This window comes from Anarhichas minor, unplaced genomic scaffold, assembly GCF_050575085.1.
Source record: "Anarhichas minor isolate MPS153535 unplaced genomic scaffold, ASM5057508v1 ptg000027l, whole genome shotgun sequence".
Lineage (NCBI taxonomy): Eukaryota > Metazoa > Chordata > Actinopteri > Perciformes > Anarhichadidae > Anarhichas > Anarhichas minor.
In genome coordinates, this window is record NW_027466473.1 from 15,769,738 (window position 1) to 15,789,457 (window position 19,720).

General features: G+C 42.6%; 2 protein-coding genes across 2 annotated transcripts in view; both read left to right on the forward strand.

Annotated features, from left to right (window-relative positions):
- The window catches only part of LOC142959954 (disks large homolog 4-like), a 27,698-nt gene extending 19,811 nt beyond the window's left edge, over positions 1 to 7,887 (forward strand). Inside the window, exons 4-9 of the mRNA XM_076101478.1 lie at positions 3,304 to 3,357; positions 4,214 to 4,264; positions 4,420 to 4,544; positions 6,659 to 6,828; positions 7,001 to 7,148; positions 7,884 to 7,887. Of these exons, the coding sequence (XP_075957593.1) occupies positions 3,304 to 3,357; positions 4,214 to 4,264; positions 4,420 to 4,544; positions 6,659 to 6,828; positions 7,001 to 7,148; positions 7,884 to 7,887 (552 nt within the window). The remainder of the gene's footprint in view (positions 1 to 3,303; positions 3,358 to 4,213; positions 4,265 to 4,419; positions 4,545 to 6,658; positions 6,829 to 7,000; positions 7,149 to 7,883) is intronic.
- On the forward strand, positions 6,666 to 18,999 carry dlg4a (discs, large homolog 4a (Drosophila)). Its single transcript, XM_076102437.1, is given in 15 exon segments — positions 6,666 to 6,828; positions 7,001 to 7,137; positions 7,884 to 8,028; positions 8,394 to 8,812; positions 8,939 to 9,041; positions 9,239 to 9,353; positions 12,437 to 12,613; positions 12,769 to 12,811; positions 12,905 to 12,932; positions 13,424 to 13,471; positions 13,589 to 13,690; positions 13,853 to 14,025; positions 14,341 to 14,453; positions 14,585 to 14,676; positions 15,595 to 18,999. Coding segments are annotated over 13 exon segments (1,638 nt in total). The 5' UTR covers positions 6,666 to 6,828; positions 7,001 to 7,137; positions 7,884 to 7,910; the 3' UTR covers positions 15,702 to 18,999.
- The last annotated feature ends 721 nt before the right edge of the window (positions 19,000 to 19,720 follow it).

The following is a 19,720-nucleotide window of genomic DNA, read 5'->3' on the forward strand; positions in this document are numbered from 1 at the left end:
TTTGGTATTGTTGAAAGCAGACACTTCTAGAGCGCACTCAAACTCCTCTAGCCACACACTTGGTGGGTGGGTGTGTCAGTTTGGGAGGTGAGCAGGGTTCGCTCCCAGTTTATCAACCACGATTCACATTTCGGCACCGAAGCAGAATGTTCATGTCTGTGTGGTACGCCAAAAAGATGGGCAGCCGGTTCCTCAACAATGTACGAAAAGCCAAGAGACATCGACATCATCAGATGGTAGGCATGTTTCAAACATGTTCCCTCTATGACTGTACCTCATATCTGGGAAAGCTTATTGAAAACGCCAATTTTGCCTCGTAGCTCAGAGGAGGTGGTGCTTGAAGAGTATGTTTGATTATGTTATTAGTATTATTATTATGGTACCAAGACTTTGTTTTGTTTATCTGCACAGATAGAATAGTCAAGGCTGTGGCTCCACTTAAGGCGCATGATGGATATTTTAATCACAGTGAGCCTCAGTAATCACATCTGGTAATACTAATCAAATCCTGCTCTGGCTCGGGCTGCGTGATTGTTTGCGAGTCCTCCTCTGATGGTGTGAAGGTGCAGCTTCTTTCATTCCATATTCCAACCAACCGGGAGCTCAAGGTCTCCACCACCCGCACACATGCAACTATGCTACAACCTTTTTATGCACTTCATGGATATACTTGGGATTTAATAAGAAGCCAATAAGTGAGCAATGTGCATGCGATATCCAAATGAATCTCATGGCACCAGCCATCTAACCTGACTCACATGTTACTAAACACTTCACACAAGTCTGGTCCTCTTATTTCTGTTTGTTGAGCAGCCTTGCAGAGCCCTACGGTGAGGGTCAATCTGGAGTTATCTGTCTGTACCCAGATGAGCAGCACTTTGGATACACATTTATTTTCAAAGTGCAATACCCATAATGCTTGCCTGCTTAACTGTTGCTCTAAAATAAAACAATATTGTCTTTATCAAGACACATGCCAATGCATATAGTTTGACATTGCGTATGTTTCCATAGAGGTCCTTATCTTGCCGATTGCCCGGACGGCTTTTATATGTTACAGGCTTTGCAGCTTCTGCAAGGTGTGCAGGACACGCACCGGTTAAGCCTCTCTAATGCAACCTGAGGTTTGTATCCAGTGCCCGCTCACATGTGACATCATCCCCTCTGATCACAGTGAAGTATTCTTCGCACGCTTCATCTCAACAGGAACGGCAAAGACAGCAGCTGATGTTTTAAATATCCTTAGGCTTAACTAAACCTGGTGAATGTTATTATCGGCGTTATTTTTACCTCATTCGACTGCAAATGTCAATCCGACTGAGAGCGACTAGAGGTGTGAGCGCGCACAAAATGGGTCATGAGCCTCAGACAAACACACACATGCACAGACAAGTAGAGAATGACTAGATCGCCTGAAAATCATGTGAATCTAAATAGAAAAAGGAATGAATTTAAACACACTGCTTCACTCTTTTTTCTTGCCACTGCTAAAACATTGATATATGTTTATTATTTTATTCAAGAAATGTTGAAATCGCACGTAGCACAAAACACACACAACAAATCTGGAGATCAGTGTTAGAAGAAAAACCCAAATAAATCAGTTGTATTCGTCTTTGACTATGCACATTCTGGCACTCAGCGTGCTGCGTATGAATCCATCGAGAGGAAACGGTCTGAGAGTGGATGGGTGGTGGTGCTGCCTGTACAGACATGGCAGAGGACGGGTTAGTTGAATAGGTGGTGCTAAAATATAGGTGGGAAGGAGCAGCCAAACACTGTAAATCCTAACGACCGCCACGTCCAACAACTCGACAGAGCCGAGGGAGGGAGAGAGGGCTCTGTCAAAATCCCTGCAGGGGAACCGCCTGCACCGGCCTTAGATTTCTGCTGGCTATACTCATTATTTTTGTCTAGATAAGGATGAATTTGACGTAATGTTCGGCAGCACGGCCCGTTGGACACAAGCCACGCGGTGAAGTTCTGCACATGGCACTGTTATAATCGAAAACAGTTAAAGCAGAGCTCTGGCCGGGGGAGAGTTTTATGTCTTTTGCTCGTGTGGATGAGCTCCCTATTTCCTCCCTATAATGGCAGCTATATTTAGTATCATTTAACTTGATTCATTGCAAGAAACAGGGATAGGATGGAAGGAGGACATTGTAACCTTCGTGCAGGCAGGATTAGTGCAGGACTATTGCATTAGTTTCATCTAGGTGTACCTAATAAACCGGCAATCCAGTAATAATCCACGCAAAAACACAGTGAGCGTTTCCTCTTCGAGTTGACAACTTAAATCTGTTAGAGAGAGCAAAAGATAACTTCCCGTTGCATCACATAACCCATTACCCGCACGGGGTAAGAATGTGAAAGAGTTTTTCCTAAAAGCTGAGAAACTGTGTTCAGCTTCATCGTGTAGTTGTGTGTGTGTGTGTGTGTGTGTGTGTGTGTGTGTGTGTGTGTGTGTGTGTGTGTGTGTGTGAGTGTGTGTGTGTGTGAGTGTGTCTGTGTGTCTGTGTGTCTGTGTGTGTGTGTGTGTGCCAGAGCTGTCGGGTCTGTGAAGGTCAGCGGGCTGATTTTATGCTGCTGTTTGCTGCTCGGTAAGCACTTCAGAGCGTCTCTCCCATGCTAATCAGGACAAGTGACAGAAATATAAACACAGGAGTTTAGATGGGGAGTCACACCGTGTTCTCCAAAGACTACACTGCACATAATAGTGTATTTACATCTGACAACACCAGATACCTTGATGATGATGAGAGTGAATCCATGAAAAGGAATGAGAATAAACGATAAAGAGATTAAGAGGAGAGGAATAAGAATAGTGTGCGGAGGTTAACTCTTCGCTGTAGATGAGCAAACCCAAACCACATCAGTGCCAAAAACAAGTCCTGTCGTCTCGTTGACTTGCTGTCTTGAAAAGTTTGTTTTGAAGCGACTGGTGGGCGTGAGGCAGACGACCATGTCCACAGTATTCACTAGATAGCCTAACGTGCCGTCATTCAACCAAGATAAACCAAAGATTTGGGGGGAAAACCATGGGGCGGAGCATTAATTATTTCTGTGTCCATCATCGGTGGATAGTAATACATTTCTCCCGAGCAGTGCCCTCTGTCCTTTAGAGTGACAACCACAGTGGAATGAGAAAAGTGTTATCACAGCTAAGCACTAAAACGGCCATCAGTCTTGGCTGTGACCGGAGGTTTCATCCAGGAGCTGCCTCATCTTCCAGTTTCTGCCATTATTTCTTAATAACGCGTCTTCTCTCTCCCTCTCTCTCTCTCTCTCTCTCTCTGCCTCCAGGGAAATACTCCTCCAGTGGTGGTGAACACTGACACACTCGATGGCTCCCCATATGTAAGGATTATGTTTAATCTCCCATTTATTGTATTGTTATAGGCTCATTTTAACCGCCTTCGTATTCAGTCCTTGTTATCAGTAGTTCCACTGCTTTCCCAGCATCCAGGTATAGCTCTGTGTGCATTGTTTTAATCTGAATAATAAAAGTAATTAATTGTACCTCTTTTTTAATTAAAATGAAGTTTCTCTGTTTGATATATACGTCAGACTGAACAGAAGCATCACTTAATTAGATTCAACGTTCTTTAACGATGCCTTTTCTCTAATGAGAGCAGTGAGATGAACATATTGTCATGAATTGTGAGGGATTAGAGAACGAGGCTTCTCAAAGAAAAGCCTCCGTGCTCACAGACCAGTGTTTTTGCACCACTAAGACAAGTTGTTTTCTAGGCCAGACACCAAAACAGTGGATTCTGAAGTTCTTTAAATGCCCTCTTCCTCTGGGACTTCCTTAATTCTGAAGGTAAAGCTGATGTGTAGCGGAGCTGTTCAGCCAGAAGGTGAATTAGACTAAAAGGAGAGCGGTGCTATTTTCAACCAGGTGCCGCTTTGGTGGAGGAGCAGAACAATGCTGGATCAAATTTAGTGGACAGAACTTCTGTTTGAGAGATGATATAATTAGATTTTGGTGCTGATGATGCTGCGTTCAGGAGCAGAGGGGAACCCCCCCCCAAGCAGGACTCACAAGTCAGTTGATGAAGCAGCATATGATGATCAGGCCCAGAGGGCGAATGTTGAATCAACATTTGCTCTTTATGATTTAAACTGCGAGTTTTGCTTGTAAATCATTTGTTCAAACAGTTAAGCTTGTATAATTGTTTGAACACCATTAACTAACATCCTTTTCTGACAGGTGAATGGGACAGAAGGGGAAATTGAATACGAGGAGATCACACTGGAGAGAGTGAGTCTGAGAAAATACCTTTTAAAAACTTGATTTTAGACATATTTATATGTACAATGGAAGAAGGGTAGTTTCAACTGACTGTCTCCAATCTCTACAGCCACAGTCAAATGCCCGTGATGTGAATAACAATGTGTGTTTGTTTGCTACTGCAGGGTAACTCCGGTCTTGGCTTCAGCATAGCAGGAGGAACAGACAACCCTCATGTGGGCGACGACCCCAGCATCTTCATCACCAAAATCATACCTGGAGGAGCCGCGGCTCAGGACGGACGGCTGAGGTAAGAACCCACTCAAAGCCGGCCTTCGTGTTCCCACATTCCACAAACATATAATCCAACAATCAAAAAAAGCCCAGGGGCCCACCAGGGCCGACTCGGGTTTTCAGATGAAAGAAATGCAGCTCTACTGCCCCCGTTTACCCGGCCTTTTCTTTTGAATTCACTTATTCAGACAGCCAGTCACTTTTCTACCGGCAAACACACTTAGAGAAACAGCCAAAGTGGAACCTCACCTCTTCGTTTTGAGTCTAAAAAGTATTGTACCGCATAACTACAGCCTATTGGCTGTCCAGCCCGCTCACCATCAGCGTTACATCAGAGAAGACCTTCCTGTTTAATTCAAGATCTAAATGCACCAAACTAATATCTTCTACTTTTATAGGTTCATCAACAATTTCTCTTACTTTTACTGTTTGTATTTGGGATAGGAATTGTAAAATAACTTTTAAAATCAAGAGTCTTGCACATTTATACTCAACATTTATGTTAAAAAGAGATCCTGTTTTAAAGGACATGACATGGGATGGTACGGAAATGGCAATAAACAGCAACTGCAATAAATAAGTAACTACGGAGGCATCCTGCTCGTCCTTCTCTTTACAGCTGACCTATAAACGTCCATCTGGAATGACTTCAGAGTGTTGAGCAGGCCTGGAGAGAACGCTTACATTTGCCTGAACGCAATGTTATTTTTTTTTTCTTGGCCTTTACGGTCTGCTATTAACAACACATGCCAACTATCTTGAGGGAAATACTTGAATTCTAACTACGTCTAGTGTCTCTCAAATATGGAATTCCTTGACAACCTTATGTAACCTGTAATCTGTGGGTGTATAATTCATCTTTCCGGCGGTTTGAAGTCTCAATTTGATGATTCAAACACAAAAAAAACATTATTTCCGTCTTCCACATTAAGTGACTCAGTGGCTGCTGTGATTTTTTTGAATAACCTTTGAAAGAACTCTGTGAGGTTGGTTTGACAGTGCGGGTTTGGATCATTTTATGCAGTATGTACATAAATTGTTCATTATGGCTTAATAAAGGTTGTATGTAAATCCCGACGAGCATAGAGAAACAGGGCACCTAACAAGGATGCTCTATGGTGGAGTTGCACTAGGATTGCCAGCATTAAAAAAAATATGTTAGTGTATGACATTTACATATATATAATATTGTCTCACAAACAATATGCAGATCAGACTTTGTCAGTGTAGAATCCATAAGTGAGGCTTAAGAGTTGTTCAATTAATGTATTTCACATAGTGTGCTCAATAGGGAAAGTTGAGGAAATATGTGAAGAGTCATCATTTTATCAGGGAAGTCATGTCATGACGGAGTCTAGACACGACACGGGTGATGGTGGAGGTGAAGGGTGTAGAACAACGACTGAAAATGTGGGTGGATGTGATGCGGAGCAGGACTTTTGATGAGCTCGATGGTGAACGGGGTGGAGAAGGGCACTGAGATGACAGCTGAGAGCAGCAGAGATAGGAACGGTTTAAAAGTTTGACATCAACGAGGGGATTGGATTGGTAAGAAAGCGGGAGAAGGGTGAGGGAGGGAGAGAGAGAGAGAGAGAGAGAGAGAGAGAGAGAGAGAATGTAAATAAATAGAGCAAGCATGAAGATAGTCTCCCTGATTGAACTTTCGCTAAGCTTCATTTGTTAAACCTCTTGCAGCCCTTAAGAGTTATTTCAGTCTTACAAAATTTTACACCCTATAATTTTCATGGCCGTAAAAATCAATTTTCAACACATGAATGGAACTGTGATAAGTAGAGTTTTTACGCCCTTGGAGGAAGAAGTGTGTGCGTCTGAAAATAGCCATTTCATCAAAATCTTCTTCCTTGAAGATCAGCTTCTCTTCTGCACGCAGGGCTGTCACTTGCTCTCCACGTATATATCAACTCCTCATCACTTTCAGGAACAGCTAACGCAAAGAGAGCGAAACCGCGGCTAACCTTTGTGCTACGTCATGCAGAAGGGTTTCTACCTTGGTGAATTTGGGGGAAAAGGCCAGTTGTCTGTGGTGAAACTGGATCCCCAACACAGCTAATAGCTGTAGATGAGATGACATCAAAACAAAAACTAATTCTGTCTCTCTCTCTCTCTCAGTGTGAATGACTGCATCCTATTTGTGAATGATGTCGACGTGAGGGAAGTGACGCACAGCCAAGCTGTGGAGGCCCTTAAGGAGGCAGGTGCTATCGTCCGCCTCTACGTTCTCCGCAGAAAACCAGCAGCAGAGAAAGTCACTGAAATCAAACTCATCAAAGGGCCTAAAGGTAATGTGGAAGTGTGGACCGGTGTACAGCATCAACGCCTTTGTGCGGGCTTAAAGATGCATTATACCCGGCTAAGCTGTGCCCCCTGGATTTAGCAAATCTGCTCGGTTAACCCATACCTCCTTTTGCTCACTCTCCTTGCCTCTCTCTCTCTCTCTCCCCCTTTTCTCAGGATTAGGTTTCAGCATTGCTGGAGGGGTGGGAAACCAGCATATACCAGGAGATAACAGTATCTATGTCACCAAGATCATTGAAGGCGGAGCGGCTCATAAAGACTGTCGTCTGCAGATCGGGGACAAGATCTTAGCGGTTGGTCATTCGTATGGACTGACTACTAGAGATATATGCCCACACATAGTACACACGTCACGAACAGCATCAGAGTCTCACCACACACACACACACACACACACACACACACACGCACACTTGTGTGTACAAGCAGCATTGACGTATCAAGAGGCGAGATAAATTACAGCTGGAATTTTCGTGGCCTGAACTTGCTTTCATTAATATGTTAATATGTGTGTTGGAAGGGATTTAAATGTTTAACTGGAGCGTTGCCACAATGAGTCTCGAGCAGCGTTGCTGCCACCTGCTGGAGAACAAAGAGACCGTAGCGTAGCGGCCGATGGAGAGCTCAACACCAGCAGCTTCAAAATGGTGCTGGGCTTCTCTGCTAAATGGTGCCTGAGCCAAATGCTTTACCTCCAAATGGGATTCGGCAACACGCTTCTGCTCATTATGAATCCCTTTAAAAATACATTTAAATTTAGGTCTTTGTGCCGTAACAAATCAGTTTAAGCTTATTGTAAAAGAGCATAAGAAATGAATAAGCGACTCAAGAAATCTTAGTCGACGAAGACCAAAATTAGCTGACTAATCCATTAAGAGGGTGCAGCACTAATACAATGATGAAATTTTGAAACAATTATGAGATCTAGATCAAAATGTCAATCTAAATTTGATCTGTTGGTGTTCATACATAACAAATGTACTGAGCCAGTTCTCAGTTGGTGATCCTGATTGTGTTTTGGCTTGTTGTGAACAACCAGGTGAACAATGTGTGTCTGGAGGACGTGATGCACGAGGATGCGGTGGGGGCTCTGAAGAACACAGCCGAGGTGGTGTACCTCAGGGTGGCCAAGCCCAACAACCTGTTCCTGACCAACTCCTACAACCCTCCTGACCTCACCAGCAGTAAGCCGCTCTCTGTGTGAATATCTACACTGTGTTGCAAAGGCCAATAATCACGCCGGTAGACGTTGTCACCAAATGTCCTGCCTTTGAATTGATGTGTTTCTAAGAGAGTACACTTTCAAAGCTGAGGTGTACAGATTCAAGTTTGTTTTTTTTCTCACAAAAACACAAGAAATGTCCATGACTTGATTAAATAAACCCGTATATTAAAATAATCTGAGCATAGTAATACTCTTTGTGCAATAAGCTTTCATGAGATGATTACAGATAATTTCTCAAACGACAAAACATCACATTCCACGTGTTTATCTGGTTGAAAAGCCATATATATTATACCTCTTTGGACTTTGTGTGTATTTTCCCAGCATATTCCCATATGGACACTGAACTCAGCCACCCCAGCTATCTCGGGTCAGATTACCCACAAGCCCTCACTCCCACCTCACCCAGTCGGTTTTCTCCCGTTCTGCATGGCATGATGGGAGACGATGACATCCCCAGGTGAGCAATGATTCTTCAGCTAAACGTGTACTGTATACCGATGTATTACTAGCAGTAGGATTAGCTGTACTAGTGGTAGTAGCAATGTTTACGTTGACTTTGCTCTCTCCTCCGTCTCTCTTCCAGGGAGCCTCGCAGAGTTTTGATCCACCGAGGCTCCACTGGTCTGGGATTCAACATTGTTGGCGGAGAGGACGGAGAGGGTATCTTTATCTCTTTCATCCTGGCGGGGGGGCCAGCTGACCTCAGCGGAGAGCTGCACAAGGGCGATCAGATCCTCAGTGTAAAGACTTTTATCCTCCTAAAGTAGTCACACCTTAAATGCATTCTCAGTTGCACCGAGTGGTATTTGTAGCCGTGGTTGTTAACAGTCATGCTGTGTGTGTGTGTGTGTGTGTGTGTGTGTCAGGTGAACGGCGTGGACCTGCGTATGGCCACACACGAACAAGCAGCTGCAGCACTGAAGAACGCTGGCCAGACAGTGACCATCATCGCTCAGTACAGACCCGACGGTAAAGCCACAACTGTCGTGCATAACAAAGACATCTCTTTAAAGTCAATCAGTCCCGAATGGTGTCTCACAAAACACTTTTAACTTAAAAGGATTAATTAGAAATTCAACTGGTATGACATCAATACTGAGCTGTGTGTACATCAATACTGAGTGCAGGTCAAAAGGTCTTTATGCGTTTGTATTTCTCTGTTTCAGAGTACAGCCGTTTTGAGGCTAAGATCCATGACTTGAGGGAACAGCTGATGAACAGCAGTATGGGCTCTGGGACCACGACGCTAAGGAGCAACCCGAAGAGGGGCTTCTACATCAGGTCTCGCACAGTCCCAAGCTAATGAATCTAAATTAACCTGCCAGCCAACATTATGTTAAGGATGCTTAGCAAAAACAAATGTCAGTGATATGTTTCGTTAAGAGTAACCAGCAATCTCACACCAGCTAGCTTACAATCAACACAGCTGTTTTAAGAACCAGAGGACTTCGGAGTTCGATCCCCGGTGGAAGTGTCCTTGGGCCAGACATTGAACCCTAAATAGCTCCCGAAGGCTGTGCCATCGGAGTGTGAATGTGCATTAGTTTAGACCCTGATGGGCAGGTGGCACCTTGCATGGCAGCCTCTGCCATCAGTGTATGAATGTAGTGTTAAAGCGCTTTGAGTGGTCGGAACACTAGAAATGTGCTATCCAAATGCAAGGCCATTTACCATTTATACTTGACATGAATGGATTGCTGTGCACTTACAAAACTGAATCTTTTGTGGCATCGTTATATATTTAGTCATAATTTGAGCAAAGCCCTCCAGTCATCCACTAAGGCGCTCTTATGATGCCAACTGTCGTTTTTTAAATTATGAAGTAACTGCAAATCCTTTATAGAGCTGAAATGTTGAGTTTCGAGAGTGAAAATATGAGTCATGACCGCCGGAGGGAATTTGATTATTAGAAAGAAATGATTAACTGTCGCTGCCACTGCAGACAATTCTCAGCAATGAGCCATAACCAAGTCAAACACAAGTCAGAGAGGCTCCAAAGTTGCGAGAGTGTAAAGCCACAACAGAAAAACAACATGACATAACGTAAATTAACATAATATAAAAGTAGGACTGGGCGATATGGAGAAAAATGAAATATTACAATATATTTCACCAAATACCTCGATATTGAGACGATATTGAAGGGTTGAATATTGGTGCTTTTACAAAGTATTTTCACAGTGAGATTTATGTCAAACAATCATCAGTAATGTGGACATAATGACTAAGTGATATTAAGAGAAATAAGATTACAGCTAGAAAAGGCTGGTATGTTCAGAAAATGACATCACTTTACTGTAATACAGCCTTTAAAACCAGGAAAAGACAACATTTATGCTATATTACGATATTACAATATCCAAAATCTAAGACGATATCTAGTCTCATATTACGATATCGGTCTAAAATCGATGTATTGCCCAATCCTATAATATGGTAAGCATATATCAGAGCTAAACTGCTATGTTACACAGTAAAGACTGAGGACTCCGTGTACAACAGTACGACTCTGTGGCTTTATGTCATTTTGCATTGTGTAAATACTAGATTTACTGCAAATACTAGTAAAATGCCATTGCATTGCTGTTAAATTCAATTTACACAAAAACAATTCCTGAATACAGTAAATAAAATGCTGTATTCCACCACTTCACACCATATGCTGTGGGTAAGAATGCCTGATCTTCACATACAAAGAAAAGACATCATCATGTGCCAAATAATACTTTGTATAAGTACAATTGCTGCAGAGAAGGCTGCGTCATTCCATGCACAGCTTAACTTGTGCAGAGTTGTGTAAATACAGTGAGATAAACAATATGAGCAGCTCACCACATGTTTCAGCACCCTGAACAGCGACACTGCGACACCAACCAACCAGCGACAGAATACAGGATATGAAGTCCATGAAAACAATGTCATGAGGAGAGATGAATGCACAGAAATTGTGTTTATAACAATCAACACAATCTGTGCAACCAGTTCAAACCCCAAAAAAAGCCTGCCGCAGTTAGCAAGCATCCAATAAAAGGAAAGTGTGTCTTACCTTTTGAAGAACTTCGTACTTGGTGTCCTGTACACTGATAATTATGTCCTCGTCTGGTCCAGGTGTGACTCAATAACCAGCAGCAATGACAGGACATTTAAAATAATAACGTCACTGAGTTCTCCTGTTGCCATGTTGTCATAGGTTCACTCCAAAAACTTCCGCCGTCCTCGAGACGCTGCCTTGTCCGTCCTGGTTCTTCTTCTTCTGTGACACAAACTCCTTCTCATTTGTATTCTTTCAATCAAACACTAGCAGATAATGTCGATAATGGTGTCTCGTGTTTGCGGTCGGATTAATACAGGCCTCCTGTACGTCACCGTTCCCGCGGGGTACTACTACTGCGTAAGGTGTTTGCATTAGAAAAAAAAACATTAACGCGGCTCCAGGTGAGTGTACCCGCGTGCTGGCGTTCCGGGGTCCAGAGGTGGAGGGGCTGGTGGTCCTGCACCTCCTGCTCCACGTGTGTTCCCAAACAAACAGCCCACACTTTGGTCTAGCCGTGATATACCGTAGTAGGACATTAAACTACCTGTCATTCTCCTGAATGGCTGAATGACAGACGCACCCATTACAGGTATTCTGTGCAAAACAAGTTATTTAGATAAAGGATGGACATATAAACCACTAGAGGCTAGGTGAACTTCTAAGCAACAGATCAGGAGACTTCCTGGTAGTGTCAGGGGCGTGTAAAGTAACAAAAACACGACTTATGGAGAGCATGAGCACTCAGTCTCTCTTTTAAAACGTGTTTAAATTCAAAATGGCGTGGGATTTCTTCCTTGCTCAGCGACTGCAGTCATGCACAGAAGCACAGCGCTCAGTGGTGCCATGTGGTGGCCTGAAGTATTATTGCAATACATATGGAGCATGATGCTCCCATGTCAGTAGACCGCAGAGGGTTTCTTTCATCATTTAAAAAGCTTAAACATGTTCCTTTGGGTTTTCTCCATTTTATCAGCTAAAGTGTTTATTACATTGTATACAGTCTGATTTATGACAATTTACACAGAAATGTGGTTTTCTATAAAAGGTTAATTAAGGTAAACTGCTCCATGCATCCATTAGATGAACATCCATAATTATGCATTTGCCTTAACAAAATGGCCTCTTGTATTTGGATTTCCCTCTAAAACACTTTCAAAAGCAATATACAGGCCTAATGTATTTTGAAACAGCGTGATCAACAAAATGTTGTTATTATGAAGCCACTTAAGCAAAATGTAAGAAGACTATTCCTAATTTTGGTGTTCAAGTGGTTAAATAGAATTTAAAAGTGTTTTATGTGGCGACTGATTGGAGTTCTTCCTTCCCTCAGGGCTCTTTTTGACTATGACAAGACTGCGGACTGTGGCTTCCTCAGTCAGGCGCTGGGCTTCAGGTTTGGGGATGTGCTGCATGTGTTGGACTGCGGAGATGAGGAGTGGTGGCAAGCCCGTAAGGTCAGCCCCCAGAACGAAGTCGAGGAGGTCGGCTTCATCCCAAGCAAGCACAGGTCAGACTTTTCCCTGTGAGTGAGTGTGGGAGGTCTGACTTATCTTTCATTGTGCATCAACAATTACAAAAACACAGTGGTTCAACTTTTCTCACTTGATTGTTCTGTCTCCAAAAATGAAATGAATAAATTGTTCTTCCTCCTCGTCTCTGCAGGGTGGAAAGAAAAGAGTGGTCTCGTGTTAACACCAAAGAGAGGGTAAGTTAACTCACCAGCTGTTTGAATAACTAGTGGCTGGTTCTCTCAAAGTCTCTCCCAGTGTGTGAATCTCTGCTGTGCTTTCTGTTGCAGGACCATGGTCGAGACAGCTTGACTCTAGGTAATTAGTGTGAAGCATAATTGTACTGTTTATTGACCCTGCAAGCTACCATTTGCCACTGTAGTAATGGGCAGCAACACAGACACACAATTTGCTGATGGATACACAAAAAACATATCCCTATTTATTTTGCATACACTTTATGCCAATACCTGCAGCTACAGAGTCCCTTCCCTGCCTTTGCCCTACTGTTTGGCACATCTGTAATCTCCAAATGCCCCACCACCAATTTGTGGGCATTACACACACTGTCAAATATCAACACAAGCAGTTTTTACTCACATTTACTTAGTCCAAAGAACACCTCACCTCCAACAGAGTCACGTGTTTTACTGTTAATTGTCAATAACGACGTCTGATATTAGCTGTGACAGTTGAAATTGCATCACACTCACTTCAAACAGACACACACATGCAGACTCACGAGCCTAAAGGTCATTTGTACTGGCAAAAAAGAAATGTGCCTGAATGCTTCTATGTTCTGTCACCAGGGAGAGATAAAACCTCACAAAGTTATGAGACCGTCACTCAAGTGGAAGGTAAGGTCATACAAAAGTCCATTATTTAAGACTTTTATATTAGATTCCATATCGGTTTGTGTATCCTCTTTCTGAATGCTTCTACTCACAATCTTCTCTCTTTCCCTTCTTGCTAAGTTCATTACGCGAGGCCCATCATCATACTGGGTCCTGTGAAAGACAGGATAAATGACGACCTGTTGTCTGAGTTCCCTGATAAGTTTGGATCTTGTGTCCCACGTAAGTAATTACACTGTCAGTCATGGAGACTGATCTGTTGCTTTCGTGTTTTTTTTGTTTTCATGTCGGTGCTGCCACCTGCAGCCACTCTAGGGTGATGTCTGCATAATACAGATTAAAGTGTATGTGCTGCTTTTTATTGTTTCTTTCGTCCCCTGACAGACACCACACGGCCCAAGAGGGAGTATGAGGTGGATGGACGGGACTATCACTTTGTGTCGTCACGAGAACAGATGGAGAAGGACATCCAGAGCCATCGGTTCATCGAGGCGGGCCAGTACAACAGTCACCTGTACGGCACCAGTGTCCAGAGTGTCCGGGAGGTGGCTGAGCAGGTGCGCAGCAACATGTTGTACCAGGAAAAAAGAATCAATGGCAATAAAAAATTAAAAAATATTGCCAATCCCTTTTAACAATTGGGTTAATTACTTATTTATTAGCATTATATAGCACAAGAATATCAAGATAAGATGAATTTATGACGTGATCGAAAGTATTTTTGATTCTAATAGTGAAAAAGAAAGTTTTAGCAAAGAGACACAACCTCTCATGACTTTTTGCCCAATTTACTGGCAATTTAAAAGACATGACTAAAATAACAGTATTTATTCACCCTTATAATTTCTTTCCCTGCATGTGTGCACAAGCAGCAGGGGAAACACTGCATCCTGGACGTATCGGCCAACGCTGTGCGCAGACTACAAGCAGCTCAACTTCATCCCATCGCCATCTTTGTCCGGCCCAAGTCACTGGAAAATGTCCTGTATGTACTTCAAAAAAGTCCTTCTACATTTTGCAATGCTTGCTGAACAGACATTAAATATGTTGCACATCATGAAAATATGTGTTGGAATGAAGATTGTGTGTGTGTGTGTGTGTGTGTGATGTTAACAGAGAGATCAACACTCGACTGACAGAGGAGCAGGCCAGGAAAGGAATGGACCGAGCCCTCAAACTAGAACAAGACTTCCTAGAGTGTTTCTCGGGTAAGCGTGAAGAATTTGTGTCTATATGACATGATGTACACACAAAAAGGATGTGTACATACTGAACATGGGATTTCTCTTTTGGCAAACCGCTATAATGTTGTGGATATTGGTTCGGATTATGGCAGCATCAGATGGTAAAATGAGCTACTACACCCGTGTTTGCACTCCGCTGTACGCTAATCTATTTGATGTGGAGTGGTTATCAAAAAGAATCCTCCATTTCATGATTATAAGATTTTTTAATCTATAGGTTCTCCATATTTTTGGTTTATTGCTGGCGCACTTCAGAGGATGATAATATGTGCACTTCCCTTCACCTTTTTTTTTCTCTTATTTTAATTGTTTAATGACAACAAATGCCAATGATAAAGAAGCCTCCTCTACAAAGATGAACTTCATTTTTCCATGTTCCTGGCAGAGCTGAATGCGTCAAACAAGAGAATGAACGCCTTCTGGGAGGACTCGGGGCATTTTAACATTTAAGGGACACATATAGGGCAAATCACAGCGGTCGACAGAATATGGATGTTAGATTTCCACACAAATCCGGCACTGACTTCAATTTAATTCATCAAATCGTGAGCAGCTGTCATATGTGACATTTTAGAAAATGTACAAGACTGAATAAATATGTGGGACACATTGTAGAAATACATGCATAATGGAAATATGCCTGTTGTTCACACAATATCTACAATGTACGCAGATCATAGAGATGTATTCATAATTGAATATTCCTCTCATTGTCTGGCAAACACATCTGATAAACATCCTTTCTTTTCTTTTGTCCCTCTCTTTCTTTCCCTCCTAATGACTCCATCTTCCCCCTCTTCCTACTGTCTCTCTTTCCTCATGTTTTTCTCCACCCCTCATTGTTTTCTCTCCTTCCCTCACACATCCTTTGTCCTGCTGCAGCTGTCGTGGAAGGGGACAGCTTTGAAGAGGTTTATCACAAAGTAAAGACAGTGATCGAGGAGCAATCAGGGCCTTACATCTGGATCCCCACCCGGGAGAGGCTGTGATGCTGCACCCGTCCGAACCACCCTCTTTCTCACAACCACCGACCCGACAACACCCTTCACCCTCATGGCCAAGCCAGCCTCGCCTGCCTGTCTGTCCTCCAGCAAAGTCAGTGCTTAGGCAATCACTGAGAATGACACAGAGAGACAAATGCATATTAAGACAAACACAGAGACAAACACAGGAAGTGACACAGCGAGGCAAGGAACGATACCAAAAAAGGAGACTCTGAGACAGACGTGAACACAGCGATGTGTAATTAGACTGCAAGAGACTGAGAGAAAAGACTTAGTCAGTATTCCACTTTAATGAGGCAGGCCATGTTCACACTCAGCATTAAAATGCATCTTGGCCACCAGTGGACAGCTCCAAATACAGCTGTGACTGCACCCAAAACTGGGGACACAGTTGATTTAGCGTTGTCGAAAAAAGACTTAGTGTGTAATGTGTGTTTTTCTCTGTTTAGATGCTGTTTCCCAACAGATAAAAGCAAATGTGAAGCGAAATCCAATCACAAGCGATTACTTGAGAGATTTCAGATGCATTCTGATGCCATGTGTGAACTGCAGTCCATCTGGATCTCAACACTGTCTGGACACGAGACATTAGGTCTGAACACGGCTTGAAAGAGACTAGAGGGTGACCCAGCAGGGACGGACCCCGAGGTAGTATTAAGACCACCTCAACCTCTCACGCGCCCATTGAACACCTCCGGGCGCCTATGTCTGAGATGGAGGCGCCCAAATAGACTCTGGCCCCTCTTTTTATATCACCTCCTGGCTTTCTGTCCTCCTCCTCCTGTCAGCTCTGCCTTGTTTCAGGACAGGAAAGGGGGAAGACTGAGAACGGGGCGCCCAGATCCTGCTGAGTCCCTCTTGATGAGGTCGTCTTTTCTCGGCAAAGTGTCCCCTTTTTCTCGTGAATCTCCTCTTGGTTCTGGGTGTGAACTCAGAATAACAACTCAGTGACCAAGACTGACGTTTGCTCAATCACCCATGTTGAATATTGCGAGGCATTATTTAAAGGCAGTTCAAATAATTATAATGATAAAAAAAGAATACTCATATGCTGAATTTGTGCATGCATCCTCAAAGACAATGGCGAGAGGAGACAAAATTTTTTGAAAAATCTGACTTAAAAAAAAGAAAGAAAAAAATGATGAAAAAAGAAAGTAAGTAAGTGGGGTGTGTTCTCCTTCTCCACCTCCTTATGGTGGAGGAGTTTTTTTAGCATGTCTCATGAAGGAAGAACAGAAGAGCGTCACAGTCATGAGATATGTTCATGAGAGGCCAAACCTGAGCGCAGTAGATGCTCTAACATACGTTGAGCCTCTTGCTCTCTGACGCACACACACTCACGCACCCACACGCTCTCACACCCATCCACACATGCACGCACGCACACATACACACACGTACACACACGTAGAGTTGTAACCTCAACTGTAACCTAGCACACTCCTCTACAGGGCGACTGGCTGTTCTGACCTGCTAGTCAGAATCCAGGATGAATGTTATCTCTCTAGGCACAAGCAGCAGAGCTGTTAGCTTCATCACACCACAGCCGACTCACTGATCACTCTTCCAAAAGAATCCCTCAGCCGCAGACGTACACACCGCTTCCAGTGGCCGCATAAAGCCATGGCGTGTGTGTGTGTGTGTATCTGTGTGTGTTTGTGTGTGCGTGTGTGTGTGTGTATGCGCGTGGGTCTCTGTGTGTGATCTGTGAGTGGAAACTCCTCTTTGTGGGAGGAATAGGTCTTCTTTTACTCTCTCTTCCACTTTTTCTCTGCTTCTTTCTCCCTCTTGTGTCCACACAAATTAAAGCTAAGTTATGTCTAACAAATAAATGGCCTATATATATATATATAAATATATATAAATATAAATATGAATATAAATATATATCTTTTTTATGACAATTTCTAACGGGACTAAGTCTGTAAAAATCAACATCTCCAAACGATATTCCATTGGTTCCTTTGGGTGATATTGCAGTTTGGTTGTTGAGTTTACTCACATTCCCATTTTATTGTTGTAAAACGCAGCAAAAATCCACACAGAAATAACTGAACCGTTCAATGTAAAGCGGACCTCACACCAGAACAGACACGTGTTCTCCTGTACGTCGAAAACGAATTGAAACATGTACAATGCAGCTGTGTGTGACTGTGTGCGCGTGCATACGTGTGTTTGCTGCTTGTGTGTGTGTGTGCGGGCGACAAGAAAACGTGTGTTGTGTATAAAATATAAATGATACTATATGAGAATATCTATCCTCTATAACATCCACAGGTGGGTATAATGTATAATACATGAATGGGTGATGTGCGTATGTGTGTGTGTGTGCCAGAGCGAGAGAGTGAGACGCACATGAAGATGTAGTGCAATACTGCTATGATGTTATGCAACTAAGATGGTTTTACGCGTGTCTAAGATTTAAACAGTATTTATGAAGTTTGCACTGACGGCATTATATGCTACAGGTATCGGCAAGGAAACGAGGACTCAAAGGTTTTATGAGCATGTGTTTGTATTTACTTATAATTTGTTCTGAATTATAAGAGTGAAGGTGGAAGTATTGATGGACGTGACCATTCATATTTATTGTTTGTTAATTTCTGCTCACTTGCTTCTCTCAGCTCAAGGTGGAACAGCCGAGGCTCGTGACTGACAAGTTTTGGTTTATGATTTATGATTTATTTATATCTGTCACAGGTTCCCTCTCAAGTCTGTATATTTTTTGTATTTTTCTTCCCTCCACATTGAGAGAGCGATTGGGTCTCGGCCAGAAATGCTGTAAATACAATAGAGATGTTGGAGTGCTGTGTGGCTTTAGATTGAGCCGTGCACACTGCAGAATTGATGCGAGTACAGGATCCATCAGAGCCACAGCCCAGTTTAACTGCTCAAACACAGAAACAACATCTGCACACAAACACACACACACACGTGCGCACGCACGCACACAATGATATCAGTACATCCATTTACATTTACACATTGAGAGAATCACAGAAACAACAACACCTGACAACACATCCATGAATGAAATAATGTTTTCAATTTCTTTATTTGAGGGTTCAATGTATTTCTTATAATATCTCTCTCAGCCATCCGTATCATAGTGTGATATTCCTTATAAAATATATGAATTTTTACAGAAAAGACTGATTACGAAGTTACAACAAAGTCAACTGATGCAGAAAAATATATTTAACAATGACAATATCAAGCAAAATAAAATGTTCCAGTTCAGTGAAGCGCTTGTTGTAAATTAGCTATAAAATAATAAAATGAATTTAAAAATGCTTTCTGAAAATGGACTCTGCAGACTTGTTTTTTTTTTTGTCTGGTTGATGATTTGGTTTCCCACAGTTCCACAGGTGAAGGCTGCAAGAAAGCAACAGTACGACCAGGGGAGGGCACTCATTCTCCATTTTGAGCTGCTTACAGCTGCTCTCAGATGCTCTTATTTGCCGGTAGCTCAACCTCCCCCTCCCTCATCAGGGGAACCATTTTCTCTTTAGAAAAACCCACAATGAGGATCCTTTCATTTGATTGCATGTCATGCTATAGTGTGTGTGTGTGTGTGTGTGTTCGTGAACAGGCGGACATTCACGTGTGTGTGGGTCATATATACCTGTGCTTGCCTCAGGCCTGTTGCATATTTCTATCATCTGAACAGTTTTTAAATCTGTGATTTAAATGTAAAGAAAATTGAACAAATGAGTCCAACTGAAGCATTAGACCTCTTGTTTACCCACACACCTAATTTAACCATAATTTAAGATGCTGTACAGTTATGGCGTATTGACAAACGGTCAAACAGCCCTCTACTATGAAGTGTGATTTGTTAAGGAACAGACAAATGCTAAATCATGCTTTACAGCCAAACACACATAACTGTATAGCAAATGCTCTGTAAATCCACCATTTTACTACTACACAAGGTTGAATTTTGAGGGGGATATATATCAAATGGTGGACAAAAATATCAGATGAAGGCATAAGAAAGTCTG